Raw genomic sequence first — 22,069 nt, forward strand, 5'->3', positions numbered from 1 at the left:
ATCATCAGTTGCTTTTCTCCTGATCAGTATGTCCGAATAAGATGCTACAGATATATTCACACCAGAAGGGATGGGAAAGTTAACAAAAGTCTCCAAGGCCCACCTCTGTCAGTCATCACACAAAGGGTTTTATATATCTCCTCCCTCATCTGTTCTTCAGAACAAGGTGGGCACAATATTACTTTCGTGTCCGTTTTACAGATGAAAAAACAGAAATTGTTCCCTTAATATCATTATACAGAGAAGCTGTCTTCAACTTCTCTTTTACCCATTTGGCCTGGGAGGTACAAAGAAGCATAGAAACACCTTCCCTACTCATAAGGGCCTTAGTCTCAAAGCGCTTTTCTGCCCAGGCTGTTCAGTGCCCTCAGCAGCCCCCCAGCTGGGCACTGCTTTTCTCTTGTGTGGTAAAGTCTAAGTGGGGGTCAGCAATCATTGGCTGTCCTTCGAGGGAGACGTCTCTGTCCAATGCAGCATCTGACTGCACAGGTTTACCCAAGACTTAATGCCTGTTTGGCCCAGAAAATCCAAGCTTTTCCTGGTCTTCTCTGGCCCTGTAGCTTGAGCTAATTAATATTAATGCTACAAATAATAAGAGTTGGCATGTGCTGGGTACATACCACACCCTTTATATTAGGACCTCATGTTATTCTACGACAACCCTATGGAGTTGATATTCTTACTGCCTTTTGACAGATGGACCACCTGAGACTCTGAGTGGTCCTACCACTGGCAGAGGGATAACTTGACCTTGGTTCCAAGCCCAACTCTTAGCCCCTAGGCCAGTGGGTCTCAAGACGTAGGCCACACAGGTCAACTTCATTGGGGGCTCATTTTAAGTGGGCAGATCCCAAGGTCATAATCCAAACCCAGTTGAGCTAGAATCTCTGGATCCGAGGCTGGGAGCCTAAGTTTTAATCAGATTTCTCTGATGATTCCTTCACACATCAAAATTTGAGAACCGCTGTAACATGCTATGACTGAGGGAAATTTCCCAATTGCAGATTTACATTTACCAGGCAAGGGCGCTCCATACCTACTAGAACCTAAACTTGGGCATTAGTGCACAGATAATTGTAAACAGATCGCTCTTGTAATTCAGGCAAAAGTCACCAACTGTTCCCATCCTCACTATTGGGTTTACATAGAGTAAAACCAATTCGCTGCACTTTTTTACTTCATATCTATCACCAGGGGATGTGAGCTCTCTGATAAGGGAATAAGGGCTTGGGAAAGTCCAAGAATCTGAAAGCGCCATGGCCAGAGGCAGAAATCAGGAGAACTAGAACCACTCACTAAATGGGCATCCGTGAAATGCTCCTTCCTTGTGAGCACCCAGCTTAAGTGCCTACGCCCCTTTGCCCAGTCTCAGATCAATACCTCCTCCCCTTGATTCCACAAGATGCCCGGTGATCTGAAGGGCTGGACAGGTGTCAGAGTCTTGTGGATGAGCTTCATATGAATCTCGAGGAGATAAAACCAGCAATATATTTGGCTGCCTCTTGAACCCTGGAGGGGAGGAAGGAACCCCTGGAGGAGGAAGAGGAGGGAATGACCCAGTCCTAGATGTGGCTGTTACATATCAGAGTCTGAAAAATGGATGTACAAGTCATGGTCATTCCCGGGAGACCCAACTTAATTCAGGTGCTGCTTGAAGAGCCACCTGCTGTCAGCCAGGACTGGGACAGCGATAAACCATACAGAGAGGATAGGCATGGCTCTGGTGGGCGGAACTTCCGGTCTAGTTCTAGTCAGGAAGACGGACATTACACCGGTAGCTAGCGTGCCCTGTGAGGATCACAAAAAGGGAAATATGGCTATGAGGGACCAGTAGGCCCCCCTGAGGAGGTAGTGCTTACGAGAAACTTAGAGTTAACCGGGAAAACAGGGCGGGGACCTGAGGGGGTTGAGGCTGGGGAAGGAGAAGTAGGATGTAGGTGGCCCGGGTTCCTGGCAGAGGCCGAGATGAGGCAGGGTACCCCTATGTGGAACTGAAAAAAGAACCCCAAAGCATCAAACCACACACAGACTTCAGAAGTCTGACTATGACTGACTGTGATTTTCTAAAGCAGAGTTCGTAACGTTTTCTCTGTGAAACGTCAGTCTTGAAATCAGACAGCTGTTACAGGCCATGACAGCCATGTTGAGTGAGAAAGTTGGTATCTGTCGGGTTCATGTGCCATTCACGAGTGCTTCATCTGGCGGGTTAAATTCGTCATCCCGTTTTCAGAAATGTATCCGGGAAAACGAATATCCAAGGACTGCTGCCTCTCTGATTTGTTCCTGATGGTTACAGCTCTTCTAGAATGTTCTTGTAATAACTCCATGCCCCCTTTGAAGTCTGAAGGGAATATAAATGATTACAGTTTGCCAGCTGCTTTTGTAACATATGCTATCTTTCAGGAAAACTGATGAGGACACAGGCTTTTACGTAGTATAGTTAATGACAGTTTTTCAGAGGCTGAAGCTCAGATGTCCCTTTGAGAAAAATCGGTGGCACTCTAGACCCACCAAATCCAAAGACGGTATTTTCGTATTCTTTCTTAGGTCATGTCTCTTTCTTACACTCCACATTTGGTTTTGAAGCTTATTCCTCTGTCCTATCATTGGACTGATCATTTCCTCCCCTCTTTAGATCGCTCTGCAGCGGCTACAACCCGAAACCCCTTAAGAAATGGCCTAAAATCGGGCGCCTGGGTGGCTCAGTTGGTTAAGCGACTGCCTTCGGCTCAGGTCGTGATCCTGGAGTCCCGGGATCGAGTCCTGCATCGGGCTCCCTCCTCTGCAGGGAGTCTGCTCCTCCCTCTGACCCTCCCCCCTCTCATGTGCTCTCTGTCTCTCTCATTCTCTCTGTCTCAAATAAATAAATGAAATCTTTAAAAAAAAAAAAAAAGAAATGGCCTAAAATCATCCAACATCAGATCTTCCTCTACAAAATGGCATCACCTGTCCACACAAAAATTCCATCCTTCAAATTAAGAACTAGCCCTTGTTCTTAAAAAAAGGAAAAGTTTTTGATTTCAGATGGATGTTCCCAGGTAGCCTTCTCCCGTGTGAATACATCAACCACTGAGTTTCACACAAATAAAAGTAGTATTTAAGTGCCATTGGTATGGCTCTTGTCAGTTCTCTCTCCTGTATTTCTAAGATTTTTTTTATTCATTTATTTAAAAGAGAGAGAGAACAGGCAGGGGGAGGAGCAGAGGGAGAGGGAGAAGCAGACTTTCCACCAAGGAGGGAGCCCAATGTGGGGCTTGATCCCAGGACTCCTGGGATCACAACCTGAGCTGAAGGCAAACTCTCAACCAACTGAGCCACCCAGACGCCCCTCTCTCCTGTATTTCTAATCCTACCCAGTCAAAAGAGTCGACCTTGATAAATGCCTGGGACTGGATGTCCCACAATCTGTGATGACAGAGAGTTCTAGAAGCCTCAGGCATCTTCATAATCAGCTTGGATTTTATTATTAAAATTTGACTTTGGGATGCCTGGCTGGCTCAGTCAAAGAGTGTGTGACTCCTGATCTCGGGGTGGTGGGTTCGAGCCCCACAATGGGTGTAGAGATTAAATAAATATTTTTTTAAATTTTGACTTTAAAAGAATTAAGTTAATAATGTACTGTTCTGTCAGAACCACTATGAGATACTACAAAACACACCTACTAGGATGGCTATCATAAAAAAAAATAAGTGTTGGCAAAGATGTGCAGAAATTAGAACCCTTGTACATTGCTGGCAGGAACGCAAAATGGTTCAGCTTCTATGGAAAACAGTTTGGTGGTCTCTCAAAATGTTAAAGATAGAATTACTATATGATCCTGCCATTCTACTCCTATGTATATACCCCCAAACAATGAAAACAGATACTCAAAAAGGACATCTACACACATGTTCATGGAAGTACTATTCACAATAGCCCAAAGGGGGGACACATTCCAAACATCCATCACTGGATGAATGGATGAACAAATTGTGACATATCCATTCAGTGGAATATTAGTCAGGCATTAAAAAGGAACGAAGTACTGATACCTGGTACAATGTGATGAACCTTCACAATGTTAAGGTAAAAGAAACCAGACACAAAAGTTCACACATTGTATGATTTCAATTATATGAAATCTCCAGAATAGATAAATTTATAAAGACAATGCAGGTCAGCGGTTGCCAGAAGCCAGAGGGAAGGAAATGGGGAGGAACAGCTTAGTGGGTGAGGAGTTTCACTTCGGAGTGATGGCAATGTTTTGGAACTAGTCAGAGGTAGTGGTTGCATGATATTACGTAGGTACTGAGTGTCACTGAATTGTTCACTTTAAAATGGTTAGTTTTACGTTGCGTGAGTTTTACCTCAACAAATAGTTTTTTAAAAACAGGAAAAAAATATAATGTATTGCCTTGCAAAAAAACTTCAATAAGTACAACATTTTATTGCTGCAAGGAACCTGCCAAATCAGGAATTCATACACCTCATTTCTAGAAGTGAAGAAGCCTTGCCTGAACTCGGGAATAGAGCAAACGTCTTCTAGTTGTTTTGTTTTGTTTTTCTTGTCCATCAGCCTTCAGTGAGAGAAAACCTTGTGAAACTTATTTTTTGACCAGTCTGTCCATGCACTTCTCTCTTGGAATAACTGCACAGAAGAATTTTAAACTTGAATAAATGTGGCTGTGTAGGTAATCCTCCCTGCTGGAGGGGAAAAATTATCTCCATGGTTTTAGAGTGTCTTTTGCTTTAGATAATGCCCAAGGTATTTACTTCAAGCAAATTCGCTACGGCAGTCTACAACACTCATCCTACCCACCCCTTCCCTGTTACTCTGTTTCCTCTCCCTCATCCTCTACACTGCCCCAACTGCATGCTGAATTCTGGCTAGTTTCCTTTCTAAGTAATGTTCTCTCCCCTGGATTTTTGTCATCTTTTCCATTTCTCTAGCTCCTCTCTGATCATTCAAACATATACAGGAATATGGATTTTATTAAATTATTTTAATTATAAAAAATATTGTAAGATTAAAAGCGTAAGTATAAAACTTTAATATAAGATATATTGCTTTAATTAAAAAAAACACAACCCTTTCTTTTAGAGAAATTTGTTCTTGGAAACTAATACCTAGTATGACTTAATCAACTGAAAACTATCTTCTTAATTCCGTAAATCTGTTTGAAGGCATTTGAACACCAGATCACAGGGACTAGAATAACAGCTATTCACATTCTCATGAATGGTTCTTTTTAATGTAATTATGGGATTTCAGATGTACAGCAACGTTTCCAAAAAAAAAAGGCAAATGGATAAAACATTAGCTTTTTGGCACTTGCCTTGCTATGGACTGAATGTTTGTACCTCCCTCCCCCGCCCCCACATCCATATGTTGAAATCGAGTCCCCAGGGTGATGGTGTGTGGGGGTGGCTGAGTCAGGAGGGTGGAGCCCTGATGATGGGACTTTAGTGTCCTTATAAGAAGACACTGGAGGGAGATGAGCTCTGAACCCAAACGTGCTGGCATTCCCTCAGACTTCGGGTCTCCAGAACTGAGAGAAATAAATGTCTGTTGTTTAAGCCACCCAGCCTGTGGTATTTTTGTCAAAGCAATCCAAAAGAAGACGTGCCTTTTGATAACTAAAAAAAGAGTCTTCTCGGACATCAGTATGATGACTCAGAGCCACTAACTAATGTTTTTGTCAACTGTCCCCAAGGAAAAGACATTCTTGCCTCACAAAGAGCCAAGACGCTAGAAAAGGAAACACGTTTCTTAAAGGAACAGAGGAGAGTTTTTTGGCTTATTTGTTGTCTTTGTGACAAATAACACGCTAAATTCCAAGAATAAGGAGCTGAACGTTTTCCTCTTTTCCTTGATCAGTGCCCAACACTTGACATTTCTCAAGCATCCTCTTCACATAGAACATTCTCTCACTACATAATTCTGTAAGACGTGCCAGGTGAGAAACATCTGCTTTCCACGTGTTGGGGTCACTGTGGCTGGTTCCCCAATAAAAACCTCAGTCTCAGTCCAAGCAGCTGTAATAACACAGTCTCTGGCATGACCTGTGTGTCTGCAGCGTGGGATGAAGTGGGGGGAGATATGGAACCAGCCCTGGGATATGACCTTCACTGACACTGCATCTCGAATATAATGCCAATTGTTCCGCAAACAAACCACTTCTCAGAAGAATCCAGGAGCACCTTCAGGAGCTGAGAATAACCCACAGAAACCTGCCTTGCTCTTCTATAATTGACAAGGTCTGTGGAGAAGAGAGTAATTTCTGCGTGACAACAAAGAAAGTCATTTCCAATTCCGTCCCGCGAGAGAAAAAAGAAAACAACGTCAGTAAATATTTATTAAGTACTGTATGAGTTTGCTGGATTGCCATAATAAAATACCACAGATTGAGTGGGTCAGACGACGTGGAAATTTATTTTCTCATGGTTCTGGAGGCTGGAGGTCTGGGATCAAGGCGTGGACAGGTCTGGTTTCTTTGGAAGCATCTTTCCTTGTAGAGGGTTGTCTTTTCCCTGTGTCCTCTCGTGGTCTTCCCTCTGTGTCTGCATCCTAATCTCTTCTTCATTAAGGACCCCAGTCAGATTGGATTAGGGCCCTCTAGTGGCCTCATTTTACCTTAATTGCCCCTTTTTTTTTTATTTTATTTATTTTTAAAGATTTTATTTATTTATTTGACAGAGAAAGACACAGCAAGAGAGGGGACACAAGCAGGGGGGGTGGGAAAGGGAGAAGCAGGCTTCCCGCGGAGCAGGGAGCCCAATGTGGGGCTCCATCCCAGGACCCTGGGATCATGACCTGAGCCGAAGGCAGACGCTTAATGACTGAGCCACCCAGGTGCCCCTTAATTGCCCCTTTAAACGTTTTACCTCTGAATACGGTCACATTCTGTCTCCACAAAGTTTTTCCTCCTAATTCAACTGGCCAACGTAGTCCACAAACCTCCCCTTCCTTCTATTTAATCCCTGTCTTTTGACCCAGGTAAATGCTTTTATTATCTAGATACCAGTCACAAATCCCAATCCAAGCCTCGGTAAAACCATGTTGTATTTATGTCACCTTATTCAGCTTAAGGGTATTTTTCTTCCAGTTCCCTGTGCCTTGATTTATAGGTAGGTGCTTTTAACTGCAAGCACACTTTCCAAATTATTTTCTTATTCTCTTAGGCTGAGAATTATCAGTTATTTCCTACATTTCATTTCTTCTTCCTGTCGCCCCTATTAACTTTCACGGTAATAAGCTGTACACTTTCATCTGCGTCTTTTTTCATTCTTCTCTCAAGCGTCTCTGCTTTTAGTCCTCTCAATCAAGTTAATGAATCGTCTGCTAACCCCAAGCCCTCTGGTACCCCTCCCTGAGCAGAAGCTCGCTCTTCTGGTATCCTCCACTAGGATCCGCTGCAGACGTATCTCTGAGCTTGACATTGAACACAAGACGGCTCTACCGTCTACAGCCACGTTTCTTCTCACACGTGGAAACTGCTCATTTTCGACCACAGGGAAGCGTGGCAGAAACAGGCGGCCTGTCTGAGAGACCCCCTGGTACTCAGCATCTCTTGTTTGGAATGACCTTTAATAGGAACGAGGACAAGAAAAATACAGCGAAGCATGGAAAGCTCTGAAAACGCGCGGAGACCTCTACGGACACCGGACGTACTGTTGTTTGCCGCATTATTTATGGTGTGATTGTAGTATCTGGGCGCATTCACAGCTACTGATGGAACCCAACTGTGACTTCTCCGGAGACAGAGCAACCCAGAAAGGAAACTTCAAAATGGGCAAGAACAATAAATATCAAACTTTCTGATCTAAAATGTATAAATACAAAATATCAGTCACTTCAGGAAACGTCTTAAGAAAATCCACAACCGCACGTCCACGGGTAGGTGTCTGGGGTCGACGGTGCTAATCTTCGGAACACATCACCTTAGATCCAGCATGGTTATTTTTATGTCTTTTACCAACACATGTTTGCATATCTAGGCGAGAAAAAAATTGGTTTTACATCGTAATGTTTACCCTGGTTCTCTGCAGAAAGGGAACGTGAATTTCCTAGCTTAAAAACGTTCCTGATTTTGAAAATGTTTCCGATCAGAACAAATAGAATCGTATTTATTCATTTCCAACCGAAACACACGTACAGACGTTGCCAAGTAATTGTCATTTTAAGTAGATTCTAACTTCAAAATAATGTTTCTCTGACGTTACCACCAGAGAACCACCAGGCAAGCATTTAGAAAGAAAAGATGTAGTCAAATAGTGTTTCTTTGGGGCTATACATAGCTAACCAAGAAGTATGCTTACAGTTTTCAGTGTACTGTTATGAAAAAATTAATCTGGCCACATCGGGCAGAAAGAATTTATGAGACACTAAATATCATTTTCTTTCGTTGTGCTTACTTGGGGTCTGAGGAAAACTGCATTTCCTTAAGTATCACAGAGAAACATTTAGAAATGGAAAGGTAACTTCATGCACAATCAACTGTGCTACAGAGACACTTGTATTCTCTTGTAAATAAAATGATCGTGCAAAGAAATCAGAAGTAACTACAAAGCTTGATTAATTTTCAGGATAAGAAAGCCCCAAACTAAGCACTTCCGTGTTTTATCCCATATTATACTGTTACTGTTTCTCTCCTTCAAGGAGCAAAGAAAAAAGGAAGAGGTGAAAAATAAGTATCTGTAAAAAAAAAAAAAAATAGCCAGCGCAGTCTACTCACACTGAACAGCCTGGGGTCCTTGGTGTGTGGATGAAAACCCTTCTTTTTACAAGCAGAAACCTCGAGCATGCCAGCGTTGGTGAGTCTGAAAATGCCAGTGCTGTTACAGGGTGGAAACAAAAGGAACAGAAATTTAAGATCATTTGGCTTTCCAGGGCGAGCAGGTGGGGGAGGAGGGGGAGAGAGAGGGAATCTTAAGCAGACTCCACGCTCAGCGAGTAGCTCGACGCAGGGCTCGATCTCATGACCCTGAGCTGAAATCAAGAGTCTGACGCTTAACCTACGGAGCCGCCCAGGCGCCCTCCATAGCGATCTTTTAAACCAATTTTGCAACCACTGGCCCAGAGCAGAGAAGCTCCCGAGGGGCCAAGGCGAACTCCACGCACCTGCTGGGCTGCAATGGGGAAGAGGGGCAGCTGAACTGTCCTGTGAGACCGGAATGGAAAAGGGAGGCCCCGTGGGAGGAAATCACAGGTGGAAAATATTTCTACTTTCTCTAATAACACAGACACTGTTTAAAGAAACAGCAAATATTTGTCAAGTGCTAACTGTGGGACCAGGCACTATGCTAAGCCCTTTCTACACATCAGCTTCTTCACATCAATCCCGACGGGTGGTGTCAGAGATAAAGAGACTGAGGCTCATAGTGGTCAGGTATCCTGCTAGTCACACACCATTTGAGGCTGGAGGCAGGATTCCACTCGAAGTTTGTCTGACTCCTCTGCTCATAATCACTCTCTCACAGTCATTGTCTCCCAAACCTAGAAAGGCTTTGGAGGTCATTAAGCTAAGGCTAGAAATTTTCTTACAACAGGAGAATCACGATCTCAAAAGGCAAACTGAAATAACATCCAGTTTATCCACTTGGAGATCATGCTCACTAAGTAAAGAGAGCCAGTAATTCTACTATGAAAGGACCTTAAAAACCAAAAGACTGCTGAGCTATCGGTAAAAGGGAGCTGGCTGGCACCAATCTCTGCTTCCCAAGGGCACCGGGTGCCTGCCTATCCAAGAGCCACCACCTGCCACGTGGACGCACTTGAACCCAGCAGCCCCAGACAACGCCTCACTTGGACCCCGTCCACAGGTACACTTACTCTTTATGCTTTGGTGAACAAACAATGGCAATAGCCTCTGGCAGCATGAGCTGATAGGAACAGTGAGTGTGAAGATCAACACTGGACAAGAACGCAGTTTGGGTCGGGTGTGTCTATAAACAGAAAAGAGGACAATCTTATTGGAGGAGTTGTCTTAGCCGAGGCCACAGCCCATTCGAAGAGAAATCTCTCGTAATTGGCTTTTTCTTTTTTACCGTCATTAATCAAATCAGGATTTTAAAAAATATGTCGCTGACATAATCCTTCCCCTCATGCACCTTGGGAATAACTACGACTTTGAGAAGAGGCTCTTGGAAGTGTTCATGCACTTTCTGCTTATTAGAACAGACAGAACTCTTCTCATCACAACGCAGCTAGGGGATGCTTCTATTAGCATCTCAATTTCACACACAGGATCCTGAGGTTCCTTTAAGTAACTTGCCCGTGGTCACACAGCTGGTCAGGAACGCAGCTGTGATCGGAAACACAGAGATACTTTATACAAAACCATGGACACAAAAGGAATGCTTTCAATGAATTTACCACATTTTGCTATGTGTCCTTTTGTGGATCATCATTCCCTACAAATGGGAGAACAGAATTCTCCGGGTTGTTGGAGGCGTTTGGGACTCATCTCCTACAGTAAGTAAATACCCATATGATGAGAAGGAATGGGAGATTATAAATCGAAAGATGTAGCTTCCAGGTTTTTGGCTATATACAAGCTTGTGTATATGAGAGACAGATCAGAGGTACACACTTGAATATGAAAAATACCTGCACCCAACATGATTTTAAAATTCATAGTCAACCCCAGTTACCCTTGAAAAAGGAATGTGACCACTTGAAGCATGAAACCAAGGTCCCCGGCATGCACTGTCTGGGTCCTAGGCCCATCGCTCACTGGCTGTATGATACTAAGATTAACCCCCTCATGCCCATTTCATCAGCTATAAAATAAGGACAGTAATCATTTTCTTCATGGGGTTGCTACATTAAAATTAAATGAGACAATCCATGTAAATTCTTAGAACAGTGCCTAGCACAGAAAGGAATCAAAATCATTCCTTGTGTTATTGCTGTTGTTATTTTAATATCATCTTTTTTTTTTGAGGGGAGCAGGGGGAGAAGGAAGAGAGAATCTCAAGCAGACTCCCTGCTGAGCACAGAGCCCCATGTGGGGCTCGATCTCATGACTCTGAGATCGTGACCTAAGCCGAAACCAAGAGCTGGAGGCTTAACCGACTGAACCACCCATGCGCCCCAATATCGCCATTATTAACTAAAGGGCACGGCTTCATGCCTTTACACGTAACTATGGTCTGCTAAAGAAATGCAGGATATTACAACTCATTTCCACTTTATTTAACAGATTTAACAGAATGAAAGTAAAAGTCATTGATATCTATTTACAGAAGTTACGTATTCTGTGAGGAAAAAGTAACTCTTGGTCTTGGTCTACAAAGATGGGAGGTCAACTGAGGACTGGAAATTATCCTACCTTTTATTTTATTTTTTTATTTTTTTAAATGTTTTATTTACTTATTCATGAGAGTCAGAGAGAGAGAGAGAGAGAGAGGCAGAGGCAGAGAGAGAAGCAGGCTCCCCGCCTAGCAGGGAGCCCGATGCAGAACTCAATCCCGGGACCCTGGGATCATGACTTGAGCCGAAGGCAGACGCTTAACCATCTGAGCCACCCAGTTGCCCTTATCCTACCTTTTAAAACCCAAAGCTTTAGTGAGGGTATGAGTAGGAGGGTCTGACTGCCTGTTCATCTGATTCAATGCAAACCTTCTGTTACTACATAGAACTGTCTATGCCTCGGTGAGAAAGTAAGAATTGCTCAATGGGACTCCAGCGCTGTGGAGGCGGCAAGCAGACTGTCAAAGAGACAAATCACTCTGCCTGTCCATTTATTTGCAGACTGAAAGCACATTTCTGCCAGGAGGAATCACTGCTACTCAGATAATAATAGCTCTTCCATGGGAGAATGGCGCTCCCACCTCACGCCCTCGATGGAAATAAAAATGACCATGACCATGGCCAGGACCATGATGATGATGATGGCTGCAGATGTCATTCGCTCAGGCACTGAGCAAATCACCTTCCATGCATTACCTCATTCAACTCTTGCAACAACATGAGAAAAGTGCTATTACCATGCCCATTTTACAGATGAGAAGACTGAGGTAAGCACAAGAGTAAATAATGCCAACGTTCAGGGAGCCAGTTAAGCTAAGTCCACATGCGAATCTAGCCCTATTTGATTCTGATTCAGCCCTTCTTTCCTAGGACTAGCTTACATCTGAAAAAAAGCTAGCTCTGGAATGTGTTGCTACTATTATTCAATAAAAAAAAAATCACAAAATATCATTTGCAACCATTAAAATTTAGAAATGCAATGTTTTAGGGTTTGCATCAAACCACAATGATTGGCCATGGTGAAATAAACAAAAAGCAAAATCCTGGAATTCTAAAATTTTGCCAAATTCATCATCTAAATGACTTAACTTCACTATTGCATATATTATATACACAGGCCATAAAGGGAAAACCTGTTTTTAATTTGGGAAATGTTTTATAAGATAAACTAACACTGACTTTTCGGTGTAAGTATAATATAATGGACTGTCATTCTTATTCAGTTTGTGTTATAATTTCTTTGCTGCAATTTATTTTGCTTTAAAATACATCCCTGTTACAGAAAATCACATTAAACTAAAGAGTGCCTTTAAAATTCAGCAATTTCTAAGCACCCACTAAGGCACATTACTTACTGTTAAGTAAAACAAATAGACATATGGAAGGTTTTGCCAACTCTTCGTCATCAATCATTTCTTGCGTTTGAGAGGTGGTTTATATTTTTCAAAGGGCTTTCACACTTGATGTCTTGTTTATGGCTCACACAAATCCAGTGAGGGAGAGAGGGCACTCATTAGCCCCAGCTGCTCAATGCGGCATCTGGAAGCAAGGAAGTGACGAAGAACACATAGGAACCTAGGTGGAGGGGGCACCTGGGTGGCTCAGTTGGTTAAGTGTCTGCCCTCAGCTCAGGTCATGATCTCAGAGTCCTGGGATGGAGCCCTATGTCGGGCTCCCTGCTCAGTGGGGAGTCTGCTTCTCCCTCTCCCTCTGCCCCTCTTACTGCTCATGCTCTCGCTCTCTCTCTCTCGCAAATAAATACATAAAATCTTAAAAAAAAGGAACTTAGGTAGAGCTGGGACTAAAGTCTCTTCTACCTCTGAAATTATGTAACACCAAGTGCTTGCCGATTTTGTGGGTAGGGAGGGATGGGGCCATCCAAGCATGTGTTCTGCCCCTCTCTCTGCAAGGGCTCTTGAATTCTTCCTCATTCTCTCAGAAAATCTTGGCCATCATCCCATGATAGTGGGATGATTTGTCTCTACCCCAGGTCCACATGTACAAGACTGAATGGAAAAATGTCCCCCAGACAGATTAAACCATGGACAGGAAAAGTAGAGCATCATCACCAAAACCAATGGCTACCATTTTTTGAGTTCCTAGAAAAAGGTGTCACGAAATTCACTGGCATTATCTCATTTACTGCAGACCACTGCAGGAAGTCAATTATTATGACATCTGTTTTATGGATGATAAAGCTGATGCCCAGATTATTTACATAATTTACCAACATTTCTGTAAGGAATTTTTAGCAGAACTGAGATTTAAACTCATGTCTTTTCATTCATGCCAAGCCTTTTCTTGCTCCTATGATGGCCCAGTAGATGTTGGAACCCAATATTTTTGGCCCCACCATAGCTGTTTGTACAGTGATAAATTCCTCCTTGGCCTGGAGGGGAGATGCGGAAGAATGTATGGTTCCTGTTTAATATATAAAAACATCTGTTTCAAAGAAACATTTTCAGCAATTTTCTTAATCTACTTTTGACCCATGGCAAAGAGAAAGAGAACATTAATAATGGTCTCATCGAATTAGTTAAAAATCTGACTAGGTCTCCATTAGACTCTATAAAATCATCAAAGCAAGTCACCCAATTTCCAAATGTTTCTCTCTTTTAACGTTGGATGGTAAGAAAAAAAGCATAATATAAGCCTGTCCAAATCCAGATCTGACAGATTTAGACATGACCTAACATTGAAGAGAATGCTTTAATATGATGACCTTTATTCCACCTGAAAAAAATCAAGAAGAAACGATTTAAAGGAAGCTAAATTTCCTCAAGAAGGAAAACGGCACTCCACGGAAAATATACTGAAAGCCAAAGGTCACACGTACGTGGATCCATCCCAGTGTGAGGAGGCCATGTTGGTCCTGAACGCCAAATAATTCTTCCACATTCTCCACGTCACAGTAGTCCGGCCCCGCAGACTGCTTTGGCACAATTACATGGGTGATAGTAAATTCATTATGTGTCTAAAAAACAATCAGCAAAAAGAATAACAAGCATCTGGGAGAAAAAAAACAAAAACAAAAACAAAAGACCACAGCCTGAGCTGGAAGTACAATGTTTTGCTGTAAGACTAGAGAGTGCCCCACCATCCACATCCTCAAAATCAAAGCCTCACACTTAAAAATGGATAATCTGCCAAAAATCTGACAGGTAGCTCTCTGGACCTCAAAACCTCTTTTCACAATAGAAAATGTATAACAAATAGGAGTTCGCATCCCGGGCTGGTCCATGATCGTTCAGTTAATAAATAATGTCTTGATATACTACATTTGCAGAGGAAAAAAGTCCGAACAAAATAGCAGCAGGCTTATTTGGAGGGGGAGATACTAGTTAAACGATTTTGTGGCTTTACTGAGGGACATTTCTAAGGTTTGTGGAGGTTGATGGTCTCGTTTTTATTTTATTAATGATACTTCATTTCACGTCCAGACCTAATTTTCCTCCTGCCACCGGGGGAACTCACTGAGATTTTCCATAAGTAAGGTGATGTTTTGGGTTTGCATTTAGAAAACGAAAAAGGAAAAACACATTGCTCCCTTCAGGTCAAGGGAAGAGTTGAAGGAAGGGGGCTGAGAAGAGGTGATAGGATGCTCAGGGAGGAGCTGCTGGTACTGGGGGGGCTGTCCGCCCTCCACAAACACCCCCTTCTCTCTGGTCTAAGGGCTTTCCTGCCCCACTGAGAATTAGTCATCTGGCTGGTTCTTCAGAGGCATCATGTGAGAAAAGACTATGGCTGTTGGAGGCTACAGAATGCCAAAACCAAGCGCAGTGCCTGGCACATCTAGGTACTCAGTACATGTCTGTCCGATGAAGGAACGAATGAAGGAATGAGTGAAGAATGAATGAATGACTCCATCAATCAATCAAACTAGGTACCACATATGGTCTTGAAGAAGCATCCAGAGCACATTGCCCCTGAAGGACAAACAAGGTGGCTGAGGGGAGCACAGGGTGGGTCACACTCCTGTGTTGGGTCATCTGTGCTTCCTCTCTCCTGGAGGACACATGAAGATGCAGAATGGGAATACGGTAGGGACACTGTGTGCTGAATAGAACGTATTCGGTTAAGCAACAGTTCCCAAGCTAAATGTTTAGGGTGGAAAATGCGCCTGGACCCAAGTGACACCATAAAGGGCACCTTCCACAAGACATTATTTAACCTTCTTGCAACTAGCAAATTAAATGCATCTTCTCTCTGTGGCCCTCCTTCTATTTTGACATTGTCTTTCATCACATATTTCTGATAAAATCTTCCATACGTAAACAGGACCTGTGCCGTAAGATTTCAGCTTGTTGAAACTCCTGTCTGCAACTAAAAAAAAAAAAAAAAAACCCAAACAACAGAACCCTAGTTTTATTCCACATGGATCTGCAAAAGGGTGACGAGATGACACTTGCCTCAGATCAGAACAGGGAGTTAATTAGATAAATATATGGGAAACTAACAATTGCAATAGAAATCTGATTTAGAAAACTAGATGGCTTTGGAAATTTGGAGACCTATAATCCATCATTTTTCCTTTTTTTAAAAAAAAATTTTATTTATTTATTTGACAGAGAGAGAGAGAGAGAGCAGGTGGGGAGGGGCAGAGGGAGAGAGAGACTCTCAAGAAGACTCCGAACTCAGCACGGAGCTGGACTCGGGGCTCGATCTCACGACCCTGAGATCATAACCTGAGCTGAAACCAAGAGTCGGATGCTCAACCGACTCAGCCCCCCGGGTGGCCCTAATCCATCATTTTTTTAAACAAAGGTTTACATGTGGTTTGATTCATTCTTTACAACAAGTTTTTACGGTATCCCTAAAATTTTACAACCCATTTCCTGAAAGGACCATTCCACGAATAATGACAGTGGTTTTGTGTTCATTAGTCTAGGTAAAGATAACCTCATAATTTTTGCAACTGTTAGGATGCGTTTATTCTGTTCTGCTTATGATGAGAAAGTCACGACGACTGAACGTATCGTGGGCAGAAAGATATGAAACAAAGGGCATACCAGTTTTCCACAGAGTATTCCACAGGTTTCTATTCCTCTGAGTGTGTTAGATTCTGCCAGCAGCAGAAATCTCTGGCAAAGGTCTCTTGATAAAACTACACACCGCAGTCCTTCGACCACTAAATCTAAGAAACAGGAAAGGCAGAACAAGCTAAAGAAACAAATCTTACATCCCATCCATCAGAGCTGTTTTTGGCAAGCAACTGCAGGGCCATTGAAACATAAAAGATGAAATTTTCAGGTGCTCCACTTTCTGTATTTTATTTTTAAACTCTTTAACAGTAAGCATCAATGAGAAGGAAGGTAAAATTCTGCTTTGCCTATAAATTGTCTCATGAACAAGGGGGGGAGGCACCAGCATTTTAACACCTTTGCACCTTAGATCAACTGTTTACACGTATGTGTGAGGTGTTGTTTTTTTTTTTTTTTGTGGCACAAAGCAAATACACTGCTAAGTGCCAAGGTTGCAGAGCATATATCTCACAGACCGTAAGACATAGGAGAGATGCTCTTCACTGTGTCTTCCACATGTTACTTTATGTCTTTATGGAAGTTGGTGATGGTTAAATAAGAGCACCGTTTTCAGGAATAATTCGCGATGGGGTAATTTATAAAGCGGTTGCCTACCACAACTCTTAAAATAAATGGAAACAAGACGCCGTCCGACAGGGTCTGCGTTTGGATTTGGGAACTTGTCGGCGGGGATGGAGCCGCCCCCGAGCAGCCCTAACTGTGGGCAGAAGCACATAATCCACCTGGAGGTTGACTACCTGTGTGCGCAAGACCCTCCTGGGGCAGGTAAAGGCGAAACATTGACGTTTTAAGCCGAGGTCTGTGCCAACCATTTTCTCGGCATCTTCTTTCCAGTGTTTAAGTGTCCACCTTTAAGATTCAGGTGTTTCTTGGTAGAAAATACAGGAAAGAAAAAAAAATGCTCGGAATTCTCTTTTCAAATCTCTGGCCCCATGACCACATAAGGGCCCCGTTTATGAGAGAGTTGCTGCTCTACGGGGGGGTGGGGGGGGAGCAAATTGTGCTGCCTGAACGTTAGGTTACGGCTGCGGGAAAGCCGGATGGCACTGAAATTCACACCACACCCTGCCGCCGCGCTACCACAGCGGATAATGGGAAGAGGAGCCCCGTCCCAGCCGTCGCGGAAAGGAGGCTCGGTCAGAAGCGAGGCGGGGCCTGGCAGGGAGGCCGCCCGTCACTTACTGTGCACGGCGCTCAGAGCGGCCGCGGGCTTTAAAGCCCGGTTTACGGGAGGTGAGTGCCTGGCGTCAGGGGCCGCCTCGCTCTTAGGAGGCTGGTCTGCGAACACATTCAGCAGGGCACTGTTCCGCTGCGCGGACAAGCAGGACAAAGCGCTCCCGTCAATCTGCTCCGCCAGCGCCGGGGTTTCCTGGCTTCGCATCTGACCCCGGGCTAATTCCTGCTTCTTGAGCTGGTCTTCGAAAAATAGGAACTGCTCAGACTCCAGCTGCTGCTGGCGCATCCGAGCCACCCGCTTCCTTTCGGCCTCGATCAGGCTCTGATGCTCCAGTTGTTTGAGAATTTCCGCCTTGTATTTGTTCTGGAAAAGGCGCCAGCCAACTGGGATTAGACATTTAACTTCCCCGCTTGCCAAGGACAGAGAGACACAGACGCTGCGGTGCGCGTGCAGGGACACGCAGGTGACAGCGCGGGAAATAAGAAACCATCACGGCAAGAGCCCCTTAGTCTGATCAAGGCGGCAGCTCCACGTCCACTCATTATGTTACCGGGGGCAGGCCGTGACAGTCACGTCCCCTCCATTCCCCTGCGCGTTAGAAGAATATTAGAAACTCAAGGTCACGGTTGGCGGCGTGGCCTGCCTCACCGATAACCAGAGCGAAATATCTCGGGAACGGTTCTATCACCCTAGACCTCACTGGCCAATACAGTAGCTGCCAGCCCTGTGGGCTACTTAAGTTTAAATTAATTCAAGTCTAATGACGTTAGACATTGAGTTCCGCAGTCCTGCCAGCCACCTTTTAAGTATCACGTGGCTGGCGGCTTCCGCACGGAACATTTTTCTACCATGGGAGGAAGTTCTGTTGGCCGGTGTTGCCCTAGAACCTCTTGCCTTGGACTCTAGAACTCAGACTGCTGGAACTTTACAGAGAAGGGGGAACCCCTAGGAAACAGTTCTCAAAATGGGGTCCAATCATCTCCATCAGGACGAGCCAGAATTTTGTTAAAATGAGGATTCCCAGGCTCCCTAGTCTTAGAAAAAAAAAATCCAGGCATTATTAGGTCAGAGAATATAAATCTTTAATAAGCTCCTCAAATGGTTTTGATTAAAAGTCACTTTGGGAAGGGCAGGGTGGGGGACACAGCTTACGGCAGCAGTTTGGGGGTGTGCACGAATCCCCCAGGGTCTCGTCAGAAGGGCTGACTCCGACTCAGCAGGAGTGGGGCGTGGCCTGAGAGTCTGCATTTCGAACAAGCTCCCGGTGATGCCCGTGCTCCCTATAGCAAGGGCTTACTGATGGGCATGTCCATCTCTCCTAGGCATAAAGGCTGCCACTCTATCTCCACACAGATTTCTCTGTGATATATACTTCGGGACACTGTTGCCCACTGGGACCGAATTGGTGTCATCAAAGGCAGACCGGGCTGTTCCTCCCTGGGAGACCCTGAGGGGACGACCACACGCACACTGCTGATGGGAAGGAAGACTGGCCTGGGCCTTTCTCTCCTTTGCCGTTGCTTTGTGTGAACCTCCAAGAGCATTCTCATCTATCATACTTCAAGTCAAATCCAAATCATCCATAGCCGCACTTGAGGCAACGTTCAGATTTCAACATTCCCTCTGTCCCTTGGTCAAAACGCCGCACTCAACCCTGACTTCCAGCTACACCCACAGGAAGCCCGGAGGTTCCCAGGGCCACATTCAGAGTTCATGAGCCTGAACTCAAGCGAGAGCCAGCACAAGTGACAATTTCAAAGCACATAAACACACAGTCCAACAAAAAAAGCGAAGCGATTTTTATAACATTGCTGAAGACATTAAGAGTTTGAGTGTTGAACTCGAGGTCCTAGAGATCAATTTTTTCTCTTAATGCCATTCAATCTCTTAGACATCATTATCATTGTCACTCTTTATGTAATAATGATGCAGAAGCCACCATCCATTGGTGATACGATTACATTTCACTCATATGGTTAGCTATTATTCCCTCTCAATGTAATATTGACTGTAAGACTGAAGAATCGAATTCACATTTCCAAGGCCTGCATAATAAGGTAAGTCAGAAACTATGTACTATTCTCCCTATCTCCCACTGCCTCTGTTCATCACCAAAGAGCAGTCATCTGCCTCAAGGTTACAGTGGCCAAGAGTTGGTCAAAAAGCTCCATTTAAATTCAATGTAGGAAGTTTATTTTCTAATGCATTACATGATTAGATGTTGCAGGGTAATAAAAATACCACATCTTTGGTGCAAGTGCTTAACCCATATATCAACATGAATTTTTTATTGGTTTTACATCACTGCGTCTTTAATTTTTAATTTAAATGCACAAGCCATTTGAAAAACTCACATGAACATGAAATTTAAAAAAATGTTTGCACAGAAAACAGTCATGAAACAAATGTACCAATTGAACTTACTTTGCTTTGCAAATATTCTTGGTATTCTATGTTATATTTCTTTAAAAGGTCCTTTTTCAATTCATCTGTCCTTGGGAATGCAATCTCCTTCAGTTTCTTTTAAAAATATATATATACATATTGATTAGTGGGATTCTCAGTATAGTCTTTCAGATCATCAGCTGAGAAAGAAAAACAACTTGTATGTGTATTAGAAATCAAGATACAAGTAACCAAAGATGATGGTGGACATATAAACCTCTCCTTGCTATGGCTCCAAAACACAAATTTTCAGTAGGGAAGGGAAAGCATTATCCCTCTCATAAGACCTCAATCGACTCGGTTAGATAAGCATTCCGTCTAGGTAGGTACCCCGTTTTTAAGCAGTGGGTTTGTAACTGCATATTCCACTGTATGCAAATGCTATGGCATCATAGTTCGAAGCGACGCTGGAGAACATGGTAGGTAGGGATTGCTAGGCTTGACTGCAAAAAAGAGGCTGAGGCACTTTGTATACAAATACAGATTCCTAGGCCTCCTCCCAGTTCCCCTGAATCAACATGTTTAGAGAAGGGGTTGGGGGATCTGGATCTCAAACAATTTTCCTGTGATTCTTCTTAGTGGACAGAAAATCTGGGAAATCTGATTAAGTCCAAGTACTACCCTCCTTTTCAGAGATGAGGGAACAAAGGCCTATAGAGATTAGAAGTACTACTAGCTAGTGGCCCCATTATGACTAGAATCCAAATCTGACTCTGGCCAGGCTCTTCCACTAAAATTTCTTTTCTCTTAATCTTCTGCCATCCATCCATCCGTCCATCTATATCCATCCTCCCATCTATCCATCCATCCTCCCATCCTCCCACCCATCCATTTATTCAACAAGCATAAACAAAGAATGTATATGCTTTCAGAAAATGGCTTCCTATGAGAAGAAATAAGAATAAAACCAAATCAGAGTAAAAGAGTCAGCTTGGCAGAACATACAGAACAGCCTGAGTTTGAATGAACAAGAGAATTCGGTGGAAAGGCTACACAAGGCATGGCAGTGATTGCCCCTTCAGATAAGTGTGTATAGAAATTTTTAAAAATGTAGATGACCATTTGACACAATCTGGGTTCTTACAGGCAGCCTCAGGCCAGACATAGTGGTAAGAGAGCCTCTTGTCCATTATATGGTCAAGCATCTTCGGAGAGTTACTTAAAATTTCATGGCTTTGTATATACCGTGTTATCTTCCTCCATATATAAGATCAACCAAACTACTTAACACAGATACATGGGAAACATTTTAAAAATGTTATTTAAAAGGATATATATATATATATATATATTCTCAGCTAAAAATACTTGAAGCTCTATCGGCTGCCAAGGTTGACGGTGAATACAGAACTTTTCAGCAAACATCTTCCTTTTCCTTGAGACTATTTCAAGACACCCCTTACCCTTAAACACTTGATTACGCCATAGGCTAGCACCCCACAACACCTTCATAATATCCTGCTTTTCTGGGTACTACAAGAAAAGAACTAGAACTTTGGGGCCACCTTAATAATCAACACTGATTTTCAAACACTTCTGAGGTTCAGGACTGTATGGAAGAATCAAAACCCGCCAAAATGACTCTCAAACAAATCCGGGGAATTGAACCACCTTTCTTGCAATCCCTGGGAAGAACAGTGAATAATTCCTTCTTCTCGCCACAAAGACATTGAGCACATTCTCGATCTTTTTATTTTCTCCCCCCTTCCAGTTTCAATTAGACATCCCACACTGGCTCTGGAGCAATGATTAAAGGTCCAAGAAGAAATCGAAACATCTTGGCTAATGGAATGAATTTTCTGTGCTCAAACTCTCCAGAGGATGAGATGAAGGAAGGGAGGAGGAGGAGGAGATCAATAATGGAGACATGTGGAGCATTTGACCCCCGGGGGGAGAATCGACCTCACAATACCTTCATAATATCCTGCTTTTCTGGGACTGCACATTGCTGGTAATCTCGATGGCTGGGAAGCTTTTCTACAAACAAGCTAGGAAAAGAGAAAGCACATCCTTAGCATTATATGACAGGAAAAGCTCAGTGATGGTTTCTTTTTTTCTTAAAGATTTTATTTATTTATTTTGAGACAGAGAGAGAGAGAGAGAGAAGGCATGCATGAGCAGGGGGAGGGGCAGAGGGAGAAGGAGAGGGAGAGAAGTAGACTCTGCTGAGCG

At 43.4% G+C, this 22,069-nt stretch overlaps 1 protein-coding gene across 2 annotated transcripts; it reads right to left on the reverse strand.

Moving 5' to 3' along the window:
• Positions 1-6,317: 6,317 nt before the first annotated feature.
• STAMBPL1 (STAM binding protein like 1) lies at positions 6,318-21,963 on the reverse strand. 2 transcript variants are annotated; one of them, XM_081824347.1, is made up of 8 exons: positions 21,810-21,963; positions 19,877-19,972; positions 17,458-17,815; positions 16,243-16,367; positions 14,070-14,207; positions 9,812-9,924; positions 8,715-8,814; positions 6,318-7,973 (listed from the first exon to the last, which is right to left on the reverse strand). In XM_081824347.1, the coding sequence occupies exons 1-8, from the start codon at positions 21,813-21,815 to the stop codon at positions 7,917-7,919; spliced, it is 993 nt and encodes a 330-aa protein (XP_081680473.1). In that variant the 5' UTR covers positions 21,816-21,963; the 3' UTR covers positions 6,318-7,916. The 2 variants fall into 2 exon arrangements, with proteins under 2 accessions (XP_081680473.1, XP_081680474.1); XM_081824348.1 differs by lacking the exon at positions 21,810-21,963 and adding an exon at positions 21,344-21,754.
• Positions 21,964-22,069: the final 106 nt, after the last annotated feature.

The sequence above is a fragment of the Leptonychotes weddellii genome, chromosome 6, assembly GCF_054177405.1.
Source record: "Leptonychotes weddellii isolate Sample4059 chromosome 6, ASM5417740v2, whole genome shotgun sequence".
Classification (NCBI taxonomy): domain Eukaryota; kingdom Metazoa; phylum Chordata; class Mammalia; order Carnivora; family Phocidae; genus Leptonychotes; species Leptonychotes weddellii.